We start from the raw sequence: 22065 nt of genomic DNA, 5'->3' as shown, positions 1-22065 counted from the left end.
GATTTGTCTAGGACAGGTGAGTCCAAAGTATTGTCCAGGGGCCATATGGTGCCATCAGAACATTTGGGCGACCATTTGTCACAATTCAAAAGTCTGAACTTGGATGTCGGCTCAGACTTTTAAAAATGTTAAAGTGCAATTCTCACTGATGAAAAGGCTCTTCCAAAGTTGTATGGGCAGAGTCATCCTAAAATGGACAATGTAGGGTGCAACACAATTGTTTTCCCATATTTTTGCTTTTAATGTGAATTAACAGTAAAAAGGACTTAAAACACTAAAAAGTAAAAAAGCAGACATGGTTGGTCTCTTTTTTTAAAAACTTGAAACAAAAAATAATAGTGTAGGATGTTTGGTGAAAACCGGGAACCCTGCAAGTCTCTTGATATAATCAAACATAACATGATACAGAAATTAGATTGCTTTGCTTATTTCATGGCAATGTGTGTTTAGTTCATTCTTGAACAGGTAAAGGGTTAAAACTTTTTTCTATTTTGATTTTAAAAAAAAAATCTTTAAACCTGACGTTTTTGGGACACCAATGGCTGAAGACATTAAAGTCCAGATCTAAAAAAATACACTATAACACACCCAGATATCAAAGTTGTTCATGTGACGTTCTTTTAAAAAGTTAAAGGCTGTTGAAATCTTAAATATATTTTATATGTCACAGCATCTTCAACTGGTATAAATCTAGATTTTTTGTTCCACAGAATGAACCTGTTAGCTATTCAGAAAGAAGTCTAGACACAGTTTTAAACAACTCTTAAAATATGTCATAGCAGTTTATATAAGGGTTGGCGTCACACCGGGGCTGGAGCCTATCTTCGGTTGTCAGTTGGCAAAAGGGTGGGCACACCTTGGATAGGCAATCACATTATTGCTATTAAATTAGGAAAAAATTTTGTTCTAAAGTCGCCTCTTTCTGAGCCCCTTCACTTCCAGCCTCTTGGACCAACTAGAATAGAATAGAAAATCCCTTTATTGTCCTACAATGTGGAAATTGTGGGACAATAAACTAACCAGGATTTATATTAAATGACGACTGCAGGTGTAACTGCATATAACTCATTAAAAGAACCTGTCTTTGGACATCTTCAACTATCTTTTTATCTGTTTCAGTTGCTTGAAGATAAAAAAACTCAGATTTGTAACTTAAAGGCAAAAATTTAAGGCTTATATTTTATAAATTTAAAGAATTTAGAAACATTTTAACAGAGTTCAAGCCTCTGTATAACTTACTACTCAAATAAATGAACTATTACTTTCCTCATCCTTGTTTTTGAAAAAGAAGGCAACCATATTGGATTTTAAGTTGTGGATTAGAGGGAGCACGATGCGGTCTACAACCGGTGTCTTTAATTTTAGGTGCTAACAGACAGAGTAGCCAAATCCAGTTTTCCTGTAATATGTGTTTGAGAGTTTGGTTTGTTTGCATGCGTTTAAAAGGGTTTAAAAAAATTAATATTGTATAATTTTTTTGTATTGAGGCTGAGTTTCTTTTAACTTTAAAAGTAAATTCAAACCTTTTGTATTTGTAGACCATTTTACATTGTAAGTTAACCTATTAAGAAAAAAAGTAATCAGAAAAAAAGTAACCAAAAATAATCTGGCTAGATGATATAGGCATTTGCCAGTTAGCTCTTACCATAAGCTTCTTTCATCTTAATAAACAACAAATATTTCAGTTTTTGCAAATTTTCTAATGATCTGACTGATGTGAAAGTAGTACAAAGTTGACCTGATCATGATTTTTGATACAAGGTTGCATTAAACTTAAATCATCTATTGAAAAATACCAAAGTAAGAGTAGCACCAGTATGATGTTCACAATGAGCACAGTCTTGCTAACAAACCCACCTGATAAATTGGTTAAACAAACTAGGTTGTAAGAGATCAGAAAATTTCGGTCCCTTAAAGATGGCGTTCCGGTCACCCATAGCCAACTTTATGAGGACGTCTTCATCCATATCACTTCCGGTTGCAATCACAGTTGAAACAATCTGTTCCCTGCGCATCGCTGAAGCGGCCTCATCTAGGTTGGTAATGTTAGTAAAGCCATCTGTGATGAAAACAAATGAAATCTCGGCACCACGTCTTGTCTTCCGTGCGGCTCCTTTGCCCATAATCTCATTGATGGTTTTAAAGACAGCAGGACCAACAGCTGATGAAACGTCAAGGTAACGTAAACTTGATAGACCCGAAGCAATACCCTTCTGGTCGTGTGTAAGGGGAAAGGCCACTTGGTTTTCACTCTCCTTGCCAAACTCTATTAGTGCCAGGCGAACCCCTTTTTGGTCACTTCTGGTCTTGGCTATTGTCAACGTGTTTGCCACCATCTGAACAAACTGAAGGGCGTGGTCAAAGTTTTCCATCCCAAGCCGCTCCGAGCCATCAAGCAGGAACACCAGATCCACAGGTCGTCCAACACAAGGAGCTACATCCAGATCTGGGATGATAGAGCAAAAAATTACTCACTTCTGTTAACTTTGTCAGGATTAAGCCAATAACCTTACCATCAACAAAACCCACCAGTTTCACAGGGAAGAGCTGGACACTTGATAATCGGATCTGGAAATTTAACAGGGAAGAACTGCAGTTCAGACAAATACCAAAAGGAGAAGGAAACACTGTAGAATTTGATAGACTTACCAGGACATAGAACCGTTTCCATCTTCTCAATGAAGTTATCAGCCACCAAGTCTGTGTATTGCTTCATCTCAGTAGTTCGGTTCTTATTATTGCAGGCTATTGACAACAGGGTCTCACTGTCGTGCTTCTTATCAAACATGTCACCAATCCCAATGGCATTCACTACCACATTAGGGTCATTGCAGAGGTACCTGAGCTGACTGTCATCATCCCGAGGGTCGAAACGACCATCTGTAACCACCACTATAGATACCTTAGCACGGGCTCTCTTGCTGTTTCTGATCAAGCTATCATAGGCAAACTTGAGTGCAGAGGGTGTAAAAGTGCCCCCTGCAATCCACTGAAGTTTCTTCACCGCCGTCTTAAATGAAGACATGGAGTTTATGGAAACATCATCGAGACCTATGGCTTCAAAGGTTCCTTCATGACTGAACTGCACAACTCCAACTCTTGTACCTGAAGACACAGACATTGTAGGTATTAATGTGGAAAGTTCAGAGCAGAGCAAAAAAAAAAAAGTAGATATGGTGCAAAATGCAGTAGAAACACTGAGTTGAGTTCTATTTTTAAGATTCAACATGTAGCGCCAGTAGGATATTTTCAGTGTGTCGATTTGTGACTTGATTAGAGTTTTCAACAGTTTAACAGTCTAATGGCAGCGGGGGAAAAACTGTTATAGAACCTGCTGGTCGCGCTTTTGGGAGCAGGTACAGCATTGTGCATGTGCATTTTTTTATTTATTTATTGTAGAGGGTCTTTTAAAAAAATTGTGAAAATCCTCGACTATACCTGTAATTATCAAGAAATCCTTTAAAATGTCTCTAGTTCAAATTATGTAGAAATATGTCACAACATTTTTACATTTAAAATTGGAAATTTAATCATATATGATGTCAGATCTATTTGACCGAGCTCTAGTTGGAAGATGCAAGTCCTTTCGGATCCACAAAGAGCTGTTTCTGTCCCTTCTGTGCACTAAAATAAATAGCTCACAAACAAATATTGACCTGCACTATCTCTGCCATTGGTTAATAAGATGGATAAGTGAAAACGACATTTTATTCCAGCAACGGTTTTTTACACATTGCATGTATGCGGCACGCATATGGAATGTGAATTTAGAGTAAGCACACAATGTCGAATTCAAATCCTAAATTTGCCACTTGACTTCATTTTACAGCTTAAAACCTGTGAATTACGGGTGACAGTATTGCAACCAACTTTTGTAATATGTGCATTTTTAGGGCGGATATATGGTATTTTTTAAAGTTAAATTCTTATGTCTAAAGATTACCTGTAACCCTAACCCAAAAATAACTCCTTCAGATAGGAGTTTATATTACCTTCTGTACAGCCTACAAGTGTCTATAGATGAAATCAGATGCAACAGGTACCATGAAAATACATTTTTAGGAAGAACACAGTAAATGGAAAGGAAATTAATCAAATAACATTTTTGCTAAATACAGTTGGAAATTACAATATATGCAGACAAACTGTTCTTACTAAACCAATAAAAATCCCACTTCAAGCCCAGTGCATTAGTAGGACAAGAAATGCTTGACAATATTTTCATCCTAAGCTAATTAGCTAGATGCAGCATATTTTGCCGTCAGCAAAATTTTGGATAATTTGACATTTCTATATATTTATATTTTGTTATATACATTTCTGCCATATATATATATATATATATATATATATATATATATATATATATATATATATATATATATATATATATATATATATATATATATATATATATATATATATATATATATATATATATATATATATATATATATATATATATATATATATATAAAATTAATATTTATCCATTATATATATTATATATATATATTGTATATTTCAGTAGCAATAGCTTGGAATTATATGATATATACATGTTAAACCAGTGTTAATATAGTTATAGGAAGACAAATAATGGAAATATAATTGTAAATATACAGTATGTTATATTGCACTGGGAAAACTTTGTGTTGTGATTTTTTTTTTTATCACCTGCTCTCTAACAAGTTTGAAATAATGTTTTTGTTGACTCTACCGGTTGGTGATTTGGGGTCGGAGGCCATGGATCCCAGCCTGCTGATGGTGTTGATAACAAAGTTCTTTTCCAGGGTGAAGTTGGACAGTCCGACACTCTCAGAGCTGTCGATTACAAAGACAATATCCAGAGCTCCACATTGCTTCACACAGTCTGAGTAAAATAAAAAAAAGCAGATGAATCAAATGGATCAGCATGTTTAAAGATTATTACTGCAACGCCGTGTTGAAATTATGGTCACGTCTGTCTGCCTACCACAACAACCGCATGTCTCTCTGATATATGTCATGACATCACAGTCCTGCAGCAACATAAACACAGACATTGCATTTTAACTGACATCAAGAGCTTGCTTTTATTCACTGTTATACTTTTTGAATTGACTTACAGTGAGCCCAGGATCCCCGTCTGGTCCTGGACCCCCCTGAACAAACACATTACAAGGAGACAGCAGAATTATTTGATCTGAAATCTTTATGCATGGTCTAGCATTTACTGATATGGTTTTGATGGTGCTTCGTACAGGTTTTCCTGCTTCTCCCTGGGGTCCTCTCTTTCCTGGCTCTCCTGGATGGCCTGGTTCCCCCTGAATACAACATAGTTCAGGTGAAGTGACTCATACCTCATACCAAACATGTTCTAAGTAATAGCGACTGATTCTCTGTATATGCATAAAGTATTAAGCTGAAGTACTTGGGTAGTTGTGCTCACTCATTTTGGTCTTTGTTTTAGTGTTATATTGTACTACCCAGAAATATGTCAATCACGGAAAACTCTCACAAATAAACATGTGTTATTAAACTATGATAAAAACTACAGTACAACACTGTGTAGTTACGTATTTTTATATGTTCTGGTAAAAATACAGTAATTAATTCGGATGCATTTAATAAAGTACAGCATCTTCTTTAAATTAGATCAATCAATCTTCTTGTTGGATTTCATACCCCATTCCCAGGTCTGATCATTTTAAGATCTTAAGAATTAAGAAACCCCTTAAATAGAACTTGTCTCAAAAGTGAGGTTAAAACATCTCAAAAGCATCACATCATGTCCCAGTTTAAATACATTCAAAATTTGCATTGTTCTATAGGCATATAAACAAAACAAAAAAAGTTGAACAAAAATATTCGTTGTTAATTAATTTTATTAAAATTACTTATCTGTATGGATGCCAAAAAAATCTATAGATAAACATGCAAAGGTTTCCTTCAATGGTATTCATGTGAAAGACAATTTTTTGATATTTCATAGTGATTTACCCATATGTTAAAGGGTAGAGAATGACACCATAGTCAGTAACTTTTAAAGTCTATACCAACACCATAAAACAATCTTTGCCTAACTGGCCTCTACACGAGCTACTCTTTGTGAAAGAGGTTTTAGGGTGACCCTTTATATTAAAATTAAGGAAAAATATTTATATATTTATAGAAATCTGAAGAAGTAATGCAGAATTTTTATTTAGGATGACCTAAATCATAAAAATACTCATGACCCTTAACCTGGATTGTTACACATATGATGCAGGAGTCCAAGTACTTGAAGCAGAACAGTCTGCATAGCATACCTTTTTAAGATAAGAGTTATTCCCTGTTTCAGCAGAATTATATAAACATTGTTCTAAGTTTATCTGCTCAGCATCTCTTTAAACTCCAAACTGCCCTTTCATTAAAAACATTCTGTTATTATTCTTACAGGCTCTCCTGGTTCTCCTTTATCTCCAGGATCGCCTTTGGCACCACATTCACCTCTGGCCCCTCGGGGCCCTCTTTTGCCTGGATCCCCCCTGTCTCCCTGCAAAGCAAAGAGTAGCCTTTGACTCAAGAGTCAGAAACCTGGAGGAGATTTTTTGATGTGAACAGAAAAACCATACATTAGGTCCTCTTGGTCCTGGGTAGCTGAATCCTGGTCTTCCTTGTTCTCCCTTTACAAACAAGAAAGTCGATCGATGCTGAATGTTAACTAAAACACAAAGACTGCTCAAGAGGAGTGTTGGATTGTGGTAGCTGGTAACTGTCATTGTTGGTCCCCTTGCAGGACCATTGACCTTTTTGTGTGCTCCACTGGTATTTCAGACTGGCGGCCCACTGCTCTCTAATGCATGGCTTTAACTATTAGACCACTGTGGGACTATAAAGGGACATTTCCTTCATTTCTAAATAAGACTTATTTAAAGTAAGTGATTTTAAAACAACAATTAAGATTCACTAACAATTCAAATAATGCTACTGAAATTTTATTTAAAATTGAGCTCGTACATAGAATTGGAGTTCACATTGGTCAAATGGCTTCAGAGATTAATTAGTAAAACCATATTGTTTTGTCCACAAAATAAGCTAGTTTGAAATGGGAATGCTACACTGGAAAAATGATCTAGAAATAAGTAAAAGTGTCTTAAATTAAGTGTATTTATCCTTAATTTGAATAGGTAAATGAGATAATTTGCCAATGGAATAAGTATTTTTACTCTTAAAGTAAGATAATTAGATGATATGCACTTGAAATAAGACAATGCAATTTTATCTCCTCAATTCAAGAACAAATGCACTTATTTTAAGAAAAATTGCTGATCTAGATTTTGATTTTTTCCAGTGTGAACAGATATGAACCTGTTTATTATAGGAACACAGAAAAGGATGGAGAGAAAACGTTTTTTTTAATCCAAGATTTTAGCTATGTGAGTTAGAAAAGTGAAGAGGCAAAATAAAAGTAAATTTAAACTTCTCAAGCATCCAAAGCTATATTTTTCTGCTCATAACACTTTTGAAGACAAGATTCAGACATTTTACAAAAAAATATTTGTTTCAAAGGAGGGAATAACTCAGGGTAAAAACATGCAAATATTTTCATTAATCTTCTAGACATAACAAAGAGCTTTAGCCATAAGTCGTCAGCTGGACTGTGAAAACGACCACGGGTGTACATGGAAAGAAAATATAATTCAGGCGGAAACGTTTTCAGTATTATTACTTCAGTACCTTTTTTTCTATTTTCCTGCTCTCTGTGCCAAATCAAATGTGCAGGTTGCATTGATTAATCCTTTATTTTTTCCCCCAAACTTTTATTTTGTATGGTTTTAATCATGATAATTAGTTACAGCATCAACTTTCCTCAGTGTTTGAGCCAAATGAATGAAAAGTGCATTTAACTGCAGCTGCATTCTGATTGCAAAAATGTCCTTTAATCACTAGAAAAGGGATCCAATTTTAGATTTAAAATTAATACTTGATTATCTTACTGTTTATGTTTGGATAAAGACCCAGATGAAATTCACATATACTTTGGAATATGTCTCTCTCATAGATTCTCTGTTTCTAACCATTCAAATAGAATGTAAATATATATTTTTTTATTGTCATAAAACTGTTTTCTTTATTTCCTGTGAATATCTCAACATTTTACTTCACATATAAAAAAACAACTTCTGAATTTTTGTGGCATTCAATGTTGCTTTAGAGGTTCTCTGTGTAATTTGTTATATCAAGCCTGTATGAGGGGATGCAAAAAACTTTTTAAATAGATGAAACTGTTATCACCATATGTATCACCATTCTTAAGAGTCAAAATTAATGCTAATCTTTTTCAGATCTTTCTTTTGACAAACAGTTCTATCAGTGTTACATCAGTCTCAGTATAGCTGAAAAAAAAATAAAAAATCCCTGGTAAATTTTATAGCCATAATGCCAGAAAAGGATTTTCCATCTACTGAATAAAACGTGACATTTATCGTTAAATATTTCAAAAATGGATTGAAAAATGCGTGAATCAAAAAAAGTATTCTGAAAATACATTTTTTTTGTGCATTTTTACTTTGAATTTATCATCAAATATTAGTCAGCCCTCAAAGCTTTTTATGAATCATTCTTGAATATTCAAAATGGAGGCAATAATGCTCAAAGTCTAAAGTTAAAATGTGTATTTTAGCCGTTATATATACATTATATTGGTCTATATCAGAAATACCTTTTTTTCAAAATGCATGTAGGGTGTGAGAAAATTTTTTTTCAGAAAATGTAAAACTGCTTTTACCTGTGAGTGCAGGTGAAACCTTAAGTAAAACACATGCCAATTATATCCAGGGAAGTGAGACTTTCGGGTGCCTTTCTCACCCATTGCTCAGTCTCAATAAACTGTGTACAGCCATGAAATACTTTCTAATGACAGTTTCAGGGAGAAAGTGTGAATAAATCAAATTATTTTAAATATGCATTTTTCATCCTAAGCAGCTCTAATCACTGCGGCAAAAAGACGAGGGTTTTAGATATCTGGGTAGCATACCATTCGCGAGGTCTCTAAATAAGTATGTTAATGAAAGTTATTTGAGTATTATTTTAGATGTATTTTAAAATGTACTGAAATTGTCAGACTGGGATAAAAGTTTATTAATGTTTCATCATTTGAGATCTGTGAATATTAAATTTACAGATGCTAAGAACAGCATCTCGATTTGTTGACTTTACATGAAGACCCTTCAAAAGATGGATGGACTGTTTAAAAGCATCTGACTCTCAGACCTACAGTAAACTTTGAAAAAGCAACAAGCCCTTTTCAAGCTGCTTCTCTGACATTTATCCAGATTTTCTCCCTCCTCCTCAGTGGAAATACAACAATATTAATCTTAATGAAATCAGCTTACATTTGAGCTGAAGACTCACGTTACTCTTCTTTGGGGGGGCCATTGTGATGGAGAGATTGGTTTAACTGCTGGTAGATGTCTGATACGTGTCTCTTATTATTTTTACATACAGGTATTCCTGATTTTTTATTTCAGACACCAAATGATATTACTGAAATGCCAGTAAATTGAAAAAGTGTAAAAAAAAAAAAAAAATCAATTTGGACTCCAAGTCTCTTCAGCTCACCTTTGGTCCTGGAGGTCCAGGTTCTCCTCTTGGTCCCGGGTCTCCAGGATTTCCTTCAGTGCCCTTCAGCCGCAGAGGATAACAGTAGCATCAGCTCATGTGCTTCAACAATAAAACGTAAATAATTATACTATGAACAGCTCACATTTCCTCCAGCGCTGCCTGGTTCTCCTGGCCGACCCCTTGGTCCTGGAAGTCCAAGACCTCCCTGGGAACAGTCATAGAAATGCTCTCTCTAGACACTGCATAGAATGACTAATTTTGATGGGAATTTTCCACCCCCGACTATAACATTTAACAAAAACAGTGTTTTCCCCAAGGAAAGACTTTTTTAACAGACTCAGTTGCATTTTTTTGGCAAAGTCATCAGTGCATCAAGGCATAGTTCCATTATCTGACATGTAACAAGCCTCTGAGTCATCCCTCCAGCCAAAACCCACCCACACTGTGAACCTCTCACCTTAGCACCCTTAAATCCATCCTCCCCAGGTCGACCTCGTTCCCCTGGTGCTCCTCGCTCTCCCTTTAAAAAGAAAACAACTTTGCAAGAGAATGTTATGTATTTAATACTTTCCTAATCTAAATAAATAAGTAGGAGAAACAAGTCTTCTTCAATCTTCCTTTCTGAAATAAATAGTCTGAAGCAGAGCATAACAAAATGACAGGAGGGCGTTCGGTTCTCTGGAGTGTGAAATTGTGTAGATAGTCTAAAAAAAGCATCTTTCTTTCTGCAAATATATGCTGCGAGCTCATGTCTAATGACAGTCATGCTGTTTGTCAGTGTTTAAAAAAACAAAAACAAAAAGAAAAGGGATATATTTTAATATTTTTTCACATGTTCCATAATAAGCTGAGTGAATCTGCAGCTTTGCTTTAGTTGTAGTTTCTTAACTTTACTTAGTCAACAGACCCGTTAAGCTGTAAAAGTGAATAACAGCCACATATTTTTCTTAAAGCAAACCTCACCTTTGCTCCTTTGATCCCACCAAGTCCTGGTTCCCCATTCACGCCAGGATCTCCTCTCCTGCCCTGTTAAAATGTTGCATAGTATGCATGTTAAAATTCAATTAACTAAACAACACTTTAATATTCTTTGAAATACCGGGTCGCCCTTGGGTCCCTCTCTGCCACTGAGCCCCTGAAAAAACAAAAACAAAACGGTTGTTTAGAAGACAATTATCTAACACACATTTTTTATTTCAATAAATCTACAAAACATACAGGAACACCGTTTTCTCCAGGTGGTCCCGGATTCCCAGTGGTTCCTTTTTCACCCTAAGAAATGGTAGTGCAGATAAGTCGCTCTGCTTTTTCAGTAAGAAAAAAAAATATTATGCTTCTGTGTTTCATTTTAAAACTTACCTTTGGTCCTGGGTTACCATTAGGACCACGAGGGCCTTGCTTTCCAGGAACTCCTGGGTTCCCCTAAACCAAATGAAACAGCGCAAAGATTAGCAGCTACATTAAAAACATGGAGTTTGTTATACAGAGACAATGAATATAAATTGCTTGTCCAGCATCCATCATGAAAATGATTCAATAACATTACATCAAGAGCAACTAGACTTAAAAATAACTTATTTCCCAGATCTGTGAAAACAGCCCCTTCCCCTCATTTCCAAAATGAACCTGTAGCTTGCAACTCCTCAGATATATTTTTCAGCAGGTATAAGTGATCCACCTTTCCTCCTTATATGCCTTGCCGATATAATTTTTATTATTTATTTATTTATTTAAATCTGTGTTCTATTTATGTGTATTTTGAGACCTGTCAAAATGTCCTTTTGGGTCCCTAATAAAATGAAAATTCTTGATTTGTTTCCACAGCTTTAAAAATACAACTACCATTGCATTCTGAAGCAAGACAATCTCAAGATTTATAAAGTAAATAAATCACAGTCTGCATTTTTATTGATTTTCATATGAAAAAAGACTTTCCATCGAATCCGACACAATTGAGCTTCAAAACAGGATAGATGGTTCAGCTCCATGGGAGTAAATACTGTACAAGTAAGGAGGATAGATTCCTTACCAAACATATTTGGGGCTTCTTGGTATAAGCATTATGTTTACAAGGTAAAAGAATATCAGTTGTTGCTGTACGTATTATTAGTAACAGAAAACTTTCTTTTTTCTGTGTTTGAGGCAAAGGAGTCAGATATGATGTCACAAAATTAGGTTCAGGGTTCTTCAGACTTGTTTTTTAGTACGATTCTACCTAAAAACAATGCTGGGCCATCTTTGTTCCACTATAAAAGCCATTTATTACTCTGATCTATATGCCAGAGTTAAGTGCCTAGAAAATGCCAAATATTCCTCTGTGAGTGTTGAGGATCAACTTGGAAGAAATACGAACACCCAAATAAAAAAAAGGAATCTTCTAATCTTTAGAAAACATAGAAAATATAGATTAAGATGGCATAAAATACATGTAGAATATTCATTAGCATACATATATGGGACCTTTTAGGTCACTATTATGTCGGGTAGTTCACTCATCCATCCATTTTCTGACACGATTTATCCCAAGTGGGGTCGTGAGGGGTGCTGTTGCCTATCTCTAAATTTCTAAGGGCAAGAGGCAGGGTTCACCCTGGACAGGTCGCCAGTCCATCGCAGGGCAGCACAGAGACAATAAGGACAAACAGCCATTCACACACACACTCACACCTAAGGAGAATTTAGAGAAGCCAATTAACCTAACAGTCATGTTTTTGGACTGTGGGAGGAAGCCGGAGTACCCGGAGAGAACCTGTGCATGCTCAGGGAGAAAAGGCCAACTCCAAGCAGAAAGACCCTGGGCTGGGAATCAAACGCTCAACTTTCTATCTGCAAGGCAGCAGTGCTGCACCCACTGCTCCACTGAGCAGCCCGTGGTAGTTAACTCAGTACAAAAAATGTCTAAATTATTTTAGATAATTTTTGTACACAAACAAAAAAAAAGCAGTTTAACACAAACAATAATGCTACAATTTCAATATTTAAGACTGAGAAGAACAAAAAGTTTCTCTTTAAGAATTTTTAGCACTAAGAATATTAACATTTTCAAGAACATTTAAGGCAAAAATCAGCTGTTACTTATTTGAGAACAGAGGTGTCAGAACAGAAATAGTGAAGTACAAATACTTTGTTACTGTACTTAGGTACACTTTTTAGGTATCTATACTTTACTCCATTACTTATTTTTCTTCCTAATTATGACTTCTATTCATTACATTTTCACACAAGTATCTGTACTTTCTATTCCTTACATTTTTAAAACAAAAGTTACTCGTTACTCTTGGCTTCAGTTTAATGTTTTAAATATTTATTGCAGATCAGTGGCACCATCCACATTTAGTGAAAACTAGTGTAATTGGATGAGTCATATAACGCAAACACTCATTGGTTAGCTAAAGGAAATCATCAGAAGCAAGCAGGTGTTCTTCAAACTGCAAACGTGAACTGTCTATGCCATGATACAATGTCGGATTCAGAAAAAGATGTTGAAATGTCCGAAAGGTCGCACACAGGCGAGAGCGTGTGATGGAGACGGAGACCAACAAGACCTCACTCATCCTTGGCCCTATCTCAAAGAATTTTTTGAAATACCGGTAGTTGAAAAATTGTGCTTTCAATTCATAAAGTGGCATCTGGCAGCTTTTTTTTTTTAAGGTTACTTTATACTTTTATACTTTAAGTAGTTTTTGGAGCACATACTTTTTCACTTTTACTTGAGTAAAGAGGTCAAGTTGATACTTCAACTTTTACCAGAGTGTTTTTAAACTGCAGTATCTATAAGTAACAAATGTGTGTACTTTTGACACCACTGTTTGAGATTATGCTTGTCTTAGTTTTAATGTAAATAATTCTCAAAACCTTTAACTGTGTTAGATATGTGACCATGGTAGCTAGAATTAACAAGTAGATCGACAAATATTGAGAAAATGGGGGACAAAAGAAGGAAATGTTTTTGCTGTGTCAGTAGTTTGATTAACTAAAACCTGCATAGCTGCATCATTATGGAAGATATTTCTGCCTGGCAAAGATCATCTTCATACATAATGCTTTTTTCTCAGCTGGGCTGCTTGGAGATGGCTGAGAACAACAGGGACACAGATCCCCCACAGAGAAGAAATGAAACACTGAATGAGTTGGAGATATGAAGTCAGGTTGTGTTAAAAAGGAAAATTTATGAAGGTTTACAAGAAATATTTAACATTTCAAATTGTTTATTCTGATACATTATCCTGCTTAAATAGACCTTTCTGCAGATTGTGCAGATGTGAATGTCATATTTTCAAATTTTCTCCTATTCTCTTTTTGCTTTAACGCAATGGTTGCAATTTATACTAAGCCTATTGGAGATGAAAAAGGTCCTAAGACCATTTGGTTATTACGTCACCCTGACTGTTTCATGGTGCATCCAACCAACTATGACCCTGGAGCTATATTTAATGTTAAATGCGTTTTTTTCACCATTGTTTTTGGTTTCCCTCTTTCATACAGATAAAAAATATGTACCGGTAAAAAATATACTTTTTCACACCTTTTCTCCTTTTTCTCCAGATGCTGCAGAGTCACCAGCATCTCCTGGGTATCCATCCAGTCCCTTAAAAACAGGTTAAAAAAAAATCAGTGAGACGACATCTGCTGCAATAAACTATCAAATGAGTCATTATTTGTTTTATCTAAGTGTCCCATATTGAACCGGTTCTGTTCTGTCTTACAGTGGCTGTGATAAGACTAAGATTTCAGGTAAAAAGCAACATCCTCACCTTCTCACCCGGATCCCCTTTGCAGCCAGGAGTTCCAATACGGCCAATTTTACCCTGAAATTCCCATAAAGGTTAGTGAAAAAAGTCATCATTATATCATGCTGTGAAAAAGTATTTTTCCAAAGCACACCACTTTCAAAATTCTAAGAAAAGGCTTTTGTACTGTATGAACTTTGTCTAATTTACTATAGAGGCAGCATAATCTTAAATGGAAGGTGGAAGCTTGAAAGCCCTTCTGAATTTAAACAATACCTCAAACTAAAATAGAGAAAAAAGTTGCTAAGCAGTGATGTAAAACACCTCTTGCTTGTCATAACATGCTTGTCATAACTGCAGTCATGGGCCACAGGGATAAAATAATATATTTTTTACCTATAGGAAACAATGTAACTTAAAGCTGAAGTCTGTAAGTTTTTAAAAATCACTTTTTTGTCATATTGGCTAAAACTGTCCCTATGCCCAGACAGCAGTACATGTGATATGTAACCTGTGAAAAAAACTGCTTCAATTGGTACCGCCTACTGCCTGTATTTCAATCTGGAAAGAATAATTCGGGACGAGTCAAAACAACCAATCACAGCCAGAGGAGCGTCTGATGGAGTGTCAATCACAGCTCACACACACTGAATACCGCCCCCCCCCCCCCCCCCCCCCCCCCCCCCCCCTCTGGTGGCATGCGGTAGCCGCAGATGCTGTGAGAGGGGTGGAGCTTGGAGGTGGGGCATGAGTGAAGCAGAGATGGTGGGGGAGTGGAGTGAAACCTGTTTTTCTTCAAATTTTCAGTCGAAGTCTGCTCTCTTCTCAATGTTACAGACTGCAGCTTTAACCTCACACCAGTTTTTTAAAGCTAACTTTTTTCCCTCTTTAAAAGTAGTTTCTCAAGATATCTTAAAATTGTTTGATGATCTAAAACATAAAAAATAACAACAACACAAACATGAATAAATCTGTAAGGGCCAAACAATATTCCATGGCCTGAAGTCACGTGTCAAACTTCTAGGTATCACCTTTTGTCCATCTGTTCCATTCCTTCCAGGAGAACCAGCTATTCCCTGCATAATGAAAAATTAAGAGATTATTAAACTATAAAATCCAGAAATATATGCTGTAGCCATTAAATTTCACTATACCTTTGCTCCAATTGATCCAACTTCACCCTGTTCAAATGGAAAATAAAACCCATTAATGTTGGAATCATCCTTTTCACTCTGAGATATAATAGGAAGGGCTCAGAAAATCTCACCTTTTCACCTTTAAATCCAATTTCTCCCTAAAGGCAAAAATTTTTTTTAGAATGATGAAACAACTCTTAAGTACAGGAAAATGTGAGGTTAGGCACAGCAAACCTTTGGACCTGGTCGTCCAATTGAACCTTCAATCCCAGGATCACCCTGAAATCAAAACATTAAATTCAGTAAGGTTGTCACTACAGCATTAGAAAATGGAAATTCCCATTTGTCTTTTGTTTTTTCTTTTCAATTTCTAAGGAGAAACACTCTTAGCCATACCTGATTGCCTATCTGACCTTTTGGTCCAGCTTTGCCTCTTTCACCTTTAGCACCCTAGAAAATCAACATAAATAACAAAACATTTTGGTAAAATAAAAAGGAAGGAAAACAATATAAAAACTAACAATAGTAATTAATCTTTGGGGACTCACTTTTGGACCTGAGGGCCCTTTTGGTCCTGGGCTCCCAGGAACAGCACGACATGTAGGTTTATAACACTGCAATTTGAAGAAAAAAATTTCTAAATTAAATAACACATAGGCAGTTTCCCAAGTAAAAAAAAATGCTCTGAACAAAATATAAAACTGTTCAAGTTGATTCTTTCAGGTTGTCAGGTGTCTATAGATGTGTTTTGTCGCATAGATCAAGTTGCCTGATATCTCTATTTTTGATTATACTAGAAGAAATTAAGTAAATCACCCAGGTTAATGTGTTCAAAGTTTATAAAAGTAATTTTGAAAATATTTTCTGCTTGAATTTACTTTTTCATTTGTCATTAGAAATTATGTTTCCTCTATTTTTAGAAAAAATTAAAAACGCATCTACAAACAGGTCCTCCATTTGGTGTTTTTTTTTGTTATGTTATTTTCCTCTATAGACTCATAACATCATAACATCTTCACATTGGTCACTTATTCACTGCAATGGCAGTCAGAAAAAAACAGAAAAGAAAACACGAAACAACTCAAGGGTAGAGCATTTGGTATAAGTACCTCCTTCATTTCTTTTGAAGGATATTTTGATAAACAATGTGGACTGATTCTTGTTTAAGATAAGTTGAAATTAACCAGATATGTTTTATGTGGATAGACTGCTACAAACTGTTGCATGCTCCAATAAGACAGCCCATTCACCAGCAGGCAAGGTGGGAGAAACAGGAGGCAGATTATGAGCTTCAGTTTAGCAAATCAATGTTACATGATGCTTGCTTCTGGCATTAGGCTTACAAATGAACACTGAATATTAACGGCACTACAAACATAAATAGCCAGTAAGAATATGCCTGAACAAAAAGTAAATGACAGTATGACATGAGATATCTCATACTTTAAAAGTCGTTAATGTATAAGCACTGTATAGCTCTATACCACTATTTCTGCTCTACAAAGCAGCACCGCTGACTTCTTCTTCATGAGTATGGTCACATTGAGTTCCATTTCCTCTCTCCACTTTGGCCATTTTTAAACCCAACCAGGTAATAGCTAATAACTAAAACAACAAAATGATGAAAACTAAAATTTAACAGCCTAACTAAAAACACAAATTAAAGGTATCATCGAGGTGGATCATCAAAATAAGTGGTCCTCCTAATTGTCAATCATACTGGTGATATCTTTACGTAAGACCATTCTACGTGCGCAACCCGATTTTCACTTACGGTGTTGAGTCTGACATGGTGCAAAAATTGTACATCTTTTTTTGGAAAGTAAGCTCTCAGGAGTGGGTACAGGGTTGTACATCTGCATTTTTTTCTTCTTAGTAGAGATGGCGAGGTCTTTACAAAATTTCACGGAAATCCTCCACCTTACCTTTAAGGCTACCCAAAACACAAAAACTAACTGAAACTGTAATAAGAGTTTGCAAAACTATTGAAAACTAAGTGAATTTTAAGAGAGAATGTCTTCATTTGTGTCCTTATCATAATGCATTCATATAAGGTCTAGTTTCCGGTTGCATTACACCAGCAGGTTGCAGATATGGCCGTCATGTCATTTGTGTTGCTGCAGTGGTCTATCTTTATCAGGGATTTTATTTCAATTGTTACTATTATTGGTTTATCTATTTTGTTTTTTTCCCTGGTATGTAAGTCATATTACATAAAAAAAATAAAACTATTACTGAAATTAATAACAACTAAACTGACACAAAGCATTAAAAAAACTAATAAAATAAACTAATAGATACCAAAAAACAACAAAAAGTCAAAACTAAATAAGAATAAAAGCTAACGTAAAAGTTGCATACAATTTTTTTGTCCTAGCCTACATCCAATTAACTGGATTTTTATCAGAGCATCAACAATAACTATTAATCATTAATTAAAGGGTAAACATGTTTCTGACCTGTTAGGAATAACAGACAAAGGACTGCTTACAGGAAGAGGTGGAAAATCTTGAAAAAGATGAAGGAAGTCTGTCTTACCTGTAGATAGGCTTGATATTTCTGCAAAACAAAAGCAACAGTCGGTGAGTGAAGATGAATTTACCTATACAAACTTTTGAAAGCTCTCTTAGGGAATGCAATCTCAAGTCACCATGACTTTGATGATACGATCGATGGTCTCCTCGCTCATCCTTGGTCTTCCATCAACAATCTCCATGACTATGTAATTGTCCCGGTATAACTCTACGGGTGAGCTGGCTATCTCTTTCATCCCTAGTTCATCGATGTTGCTGGATGCTGCCACTGAAAAAATGTGGATCCCTTGATCCCGCGCCTTTTCTGCTGCCATCTTGATACCTGAGCATGGACTACCCGTCACATGACCGTCTGTGACAACCACTGAGAAGAGGACAGGCTTTATCTCTGAGTAATGGTGTGTCATCTGTTGGGTCATATTCCTGAGGGCGCAGTCGATGTAGGTGCCTTTGCCCAGGTATTTTATTTGATTGAGACTCTTTATGAAGCTCACTCTGTTTGTAAACTGACTGAAGACCACATGCTTCTGAGAGAAATGCAAGCCCCCAAAAGCCCAAGTGATCTGGATCTGGCCCCTATATGCCTCGTCTTCAAGTTTCTGGGCAAACATCTTCATGAATTCCTTGATGCTTTCCACTAGACTGCCAGGCGGAGGCTCCTGCAAGGCGATGGTCTCGGATGTGTCTATGGTGAAAAACAACTTGACTGGACAGTAGATGATTGCTGTGAGACAGGAGGACATCAAAAATGTGAATATGTTGCAGCAGTTACATAAGAGAATAAGAATCAAAGGGTAACAGAAGGCTTTTTTTTCATTTGAAATTTCCACATTTTTGGGGAATCAACACATACAGAATTTTTAACCCTTTGAACATACGTTTTATATGATATATAAAGGACGTATGGATGGAATCAGAAGATACAACTTTACTGCTGTAGTATATTTTCTTTTTTAATACCTAACCAGAACAATGAAATTCCAAAATTTCCTTTCAGTATTTTTCCATTCTCCTCCAGCCCTGGTGGGAAACTTCCGGTACGGATTTCGCAATGTTTTATTAGGATTTTTGCATAGAAATAGAGGAAAATATTACACATGCAATAGTTTGAAAAGGTACATTTTTCATTCAAGGTCTGGGAACATTATTTTGTACAAAACAAGCATTATGTTTCTGAGTTAATGGTTTCTCTTTGTCTGAAATAAGCTGAAGTTCAAATTGAAAAAGCACTAAATGCTGCTCTTCTGCATTAATTTGAATTATCTAATAAATTATAGTGGAAATGAAGTCTTTCACATGCAAATAATTCTACAGCCTTTGTTTGGCTAAATTACAGTAATTTGACACTCCTGGAGCACAATTAAATTGTTTTGCACTCTATTTTAGAAGAAGACGAACACCTCCTTCAACCCTCTTTACTATTTCTATTTATTCTTCAGTCATGCTCAAACTTTATTGCACTTTTAACCCCTCTACCTTTTCGTCCACTAGATATTTCCAGCACTGAATATAACAATGGTAGATTAAATATGAATCAAAACAACCTCTAAATCTTTAAGGCAACTCCACAAAAGTAGATTTCCTGATCTAAATTGTAATAAAAATAACTCACTCTCACAACCTTGTGGTCTTGGTGGTGGCATAGTTGGGTCTGGGTCGTCACCACGCCCGGGTATGGGTCTGGGTCCTCGAGGATTTAAGACTTGAGGCGCTGCAGCTTTGAAAGTAGTTATAATGATAACCCATATAATCAGTGGGGCGAGTGGATGAATTCCAGTCATTTTTCCTGAAACACAGCAGTAGTTATGTGTCAGTGTTCTGCTCCATAGCTCTGCTTTAATACAGGAAGTCTCTGTCAGAGAACTGATGCTCCGCAGAAAGTGAATCACCAGAGTCCCAAATGTTTATTGCAGTTTCAAACAATGTGAACAAAGTGTCTCCCTTTATTTATATCTACATTTATCTGTTCCATTAAACCAAAATCAAGGACGAAAATTCCTAAACAATATGGCATTCTGTTTAAAAAAAAAAGGGGTCCACCCCCACAAAAAACCCCCAGAACAAAACAACAAAAACAAACCTAATAGCCTGCTAAGACTTCATAAAAACTGAGAGGAAGTGTTTTGTCCGGAATGAAGCACTGCAATGTGAGCCAAAATCAACAAACAATAAACAAAAAGCACAGTTTGATAGTTGGAAGGCTGTTTCATTTTTCTGTCTTAGGAAACGTTATAAAGCCAGATGATCAAACTAAAAGTTTTAAAAGCAATGACACATGTAAAGGTCCTTCCTGTTTAATCTCTCATTTATTCTTATTTAGTTAAGAGTTATTGAATGTTTAAGAGGATACAATCATCTTGTTCTCACCATATTTGTTTTTCTCCTTTTGGTTGCTTACATTTTCAGGTAGTTTTCCTCAGGAAGTTATAAGGAAGTTTTCATTCCTGAGGTAACTGGATTTAAAAACAAGATTCCCCACATTACAGACTTAAGCCACTTTAACAAAATGACTAACTATAATCTGGTGTATTGAATATTAACATTTATGCATGTATAAAAAAGCTTTTTCTTGAACGGAAAAAGTGCAGAAATACTGCAAATACAAAAACTGTAAAAACATCCTTTTATTTATATTTAGTGACATTTCATCTAACTAAAAGTGGAGGAATCTGAATGAATGTATCATTGAGGACTTTATTTAAAAAAACAAACACACAAATTATGACAATTATAGAATAAGGCCACACAAGAAAATACTCCCCCCCCATCTATCTAAATAAGTTATTTTTCTAATAAGTGCATTTTTTGTTGTATTGAGGAGGTAAGTGAGACACTTTACCAATGAAAAAAGACAATTTGCTTTTAATATAAGAATAAAACTATTGCATTGTGTTGGGTTTTTTTTTTACTTTTTTCTAGATCGTTTTTGCAGTGCACATTGTAGAAAAATGATAAACAATTGATGAACAACACAGCAGCTTTTTACTCAAACAATTTCAATGAGCTTGATGTTTCTGCAAAGCAAAATCAATCCCCTCTCTACCCCCTCCATGTGTTTTTGTTGCCCACCAAGAAATGGTGCCCCGCATCCTGAGCCATAAAACTCATAACAGCGCCACCACTGCCAACATGCACAAACAAAAACTATGTAATCTAACTAATTTGGCTACAAATAAGTAACCAGATAAGGTTTGCTCCACTTTTACCAGATTTCTTTAACTTTATGCTGGGTTAATTCTATAATAGTTTCAGATTTCTTCTCTGCCTTACCACAGGCACAGTCTTTAGCTGGTACCTTTGCATAAAGACTTTCAAATAAACCAACATTAAAGACAAAAAAGTTAATCATTAAAAGAGTTTCATTATATATACCAGAGGCCTATCTAACACTATGGTCCCTGACTAAAATGTGGGACCTTTGAACTTTGAAGCAGAATTTTGTGAGTTGAGAATTTGTGTGATAATCTCTTACAGTTGATTAGGATAACATCAAGCTGCTCTCTAAGAACATCTGTATTACTGTCCTTTTAACACTGTAGTTTGCTCAAAACTAAAGAAAAGTAAAAAAAATAATAAAGCAACACAAAACAGAGCACAGGCTTCTTACCTTGGCAATTGCACACAGAGAATGTAAACTCCAGGACCGTGTCAGGAAATTCAAGCAATCTTCACAGGCTACAAATTCCACATAATTATCTCAATCGGAAAGTTCCCATATCAGCAGATTCATTCGGGGTCAGCCTCTGGTTGGGTAGAACTTCACTGGAGAGAGATGTTTAGATGAAAGCTTATTACTGGACGGTAACAGCAGCAAAGGCACAAAATTCTGCAGAGTTGAAATAGATTTGGTTAAATATGGCATGCTTCAACGAGCCATTTATCTACCCAATCTGACACAACACACGTCGGATCGCAGACTGATGTTCTTGAAAGATCATCGTTTTTACAAACACATCAACTCCCACTGCTGTGTAGCCTTACATGGAAAGAACAGCTTACAGTCACTCCCTGTTTATACATCTGGATTACACAGCCTGGGAGATGTCAGGCTGGAATTCAGGCAGTGCTGCTTTTAAA

The 22065-nt window shown here is 35.8% G+C and overlaps 1 protein-coding gene across 2 annotated transcripts; it reads right to left on the bottom strand.

The window, feature by feature from the left end:
* Positions 1-307: 307 nt before the first annotated feature.
* Positions 308-21800, bottom strand: LOC119771918 (collagen alpha-2(VI) chain-like). 2 transcript variants are annotated; one of them, XM_038268158.1, is made up of 28 exons: positions 21596-21800; positions 19601-19774; positions 18105-18712; positions 17993-18013; positions 16003-16068; positions 15851-15904; positions 15689-15733; positions 15586-15612; positions 15473-15499; positions 15350-15394; positions 14343-14396; positions 14114-14176; positions 10948-11010; positions 10807-10860; positions 10688-10723; positions 10552-10614; positions 10046-10108; positions 9731-9793; positions 9586-9648; positions 6597-6647; positions 6419-6517; positions 5244-5306; positions 5109-5144; positions 4976-5021; positions 4721-4873; positions 2650-3105; positions 2530-2568; positions 308-2446 (listed from the first exon to the last, which is right to left on the bottom strand). In XM_038268158.1, the coding sequence occupies exons 2-28, from the start codon at positions 19767-19769 to the stop codon at positions 1845-1847; spliced, it is 3129 nt and encodes a 1042-aa protein (XP_038124086.1). In that variant the 5' UTR covers positions 19770-19774; positions 21596-21800; the 3' UTR covers positions 308-1844. The 2 variants fall into 2 exon arrangements, with proteins under 2 accessions (XP_038124086.1, XP_038124087.1); XM_038268159.1 differs by having other exon boundaries at positions 19610-19774.
* Between the last annotated feature and the right edge of the window lie 265 nt (positions 21801-22065).

The sequence above is a fragment of the Cyprinodon tularosa genome, unplaced genomic scaffold (genome assembly GCF_016077235.1).
Source record: "Cyprinodon tularosa strain WSP-4 unplaced genomic scaffold, ASM1607723v1 ctg695, whole genome shotgun sequence".
NCBI classification, from domain to species: Eukaryota; Metazoa; Chordata; class Actinopteri; order Cyprinodontiformes; family Cyprinodontidae; genus Cyprinodon; species Cyprinodon tularosa.
This window is presented reverse-complemented; position numbering and strand designations above follow the sequence as displayed.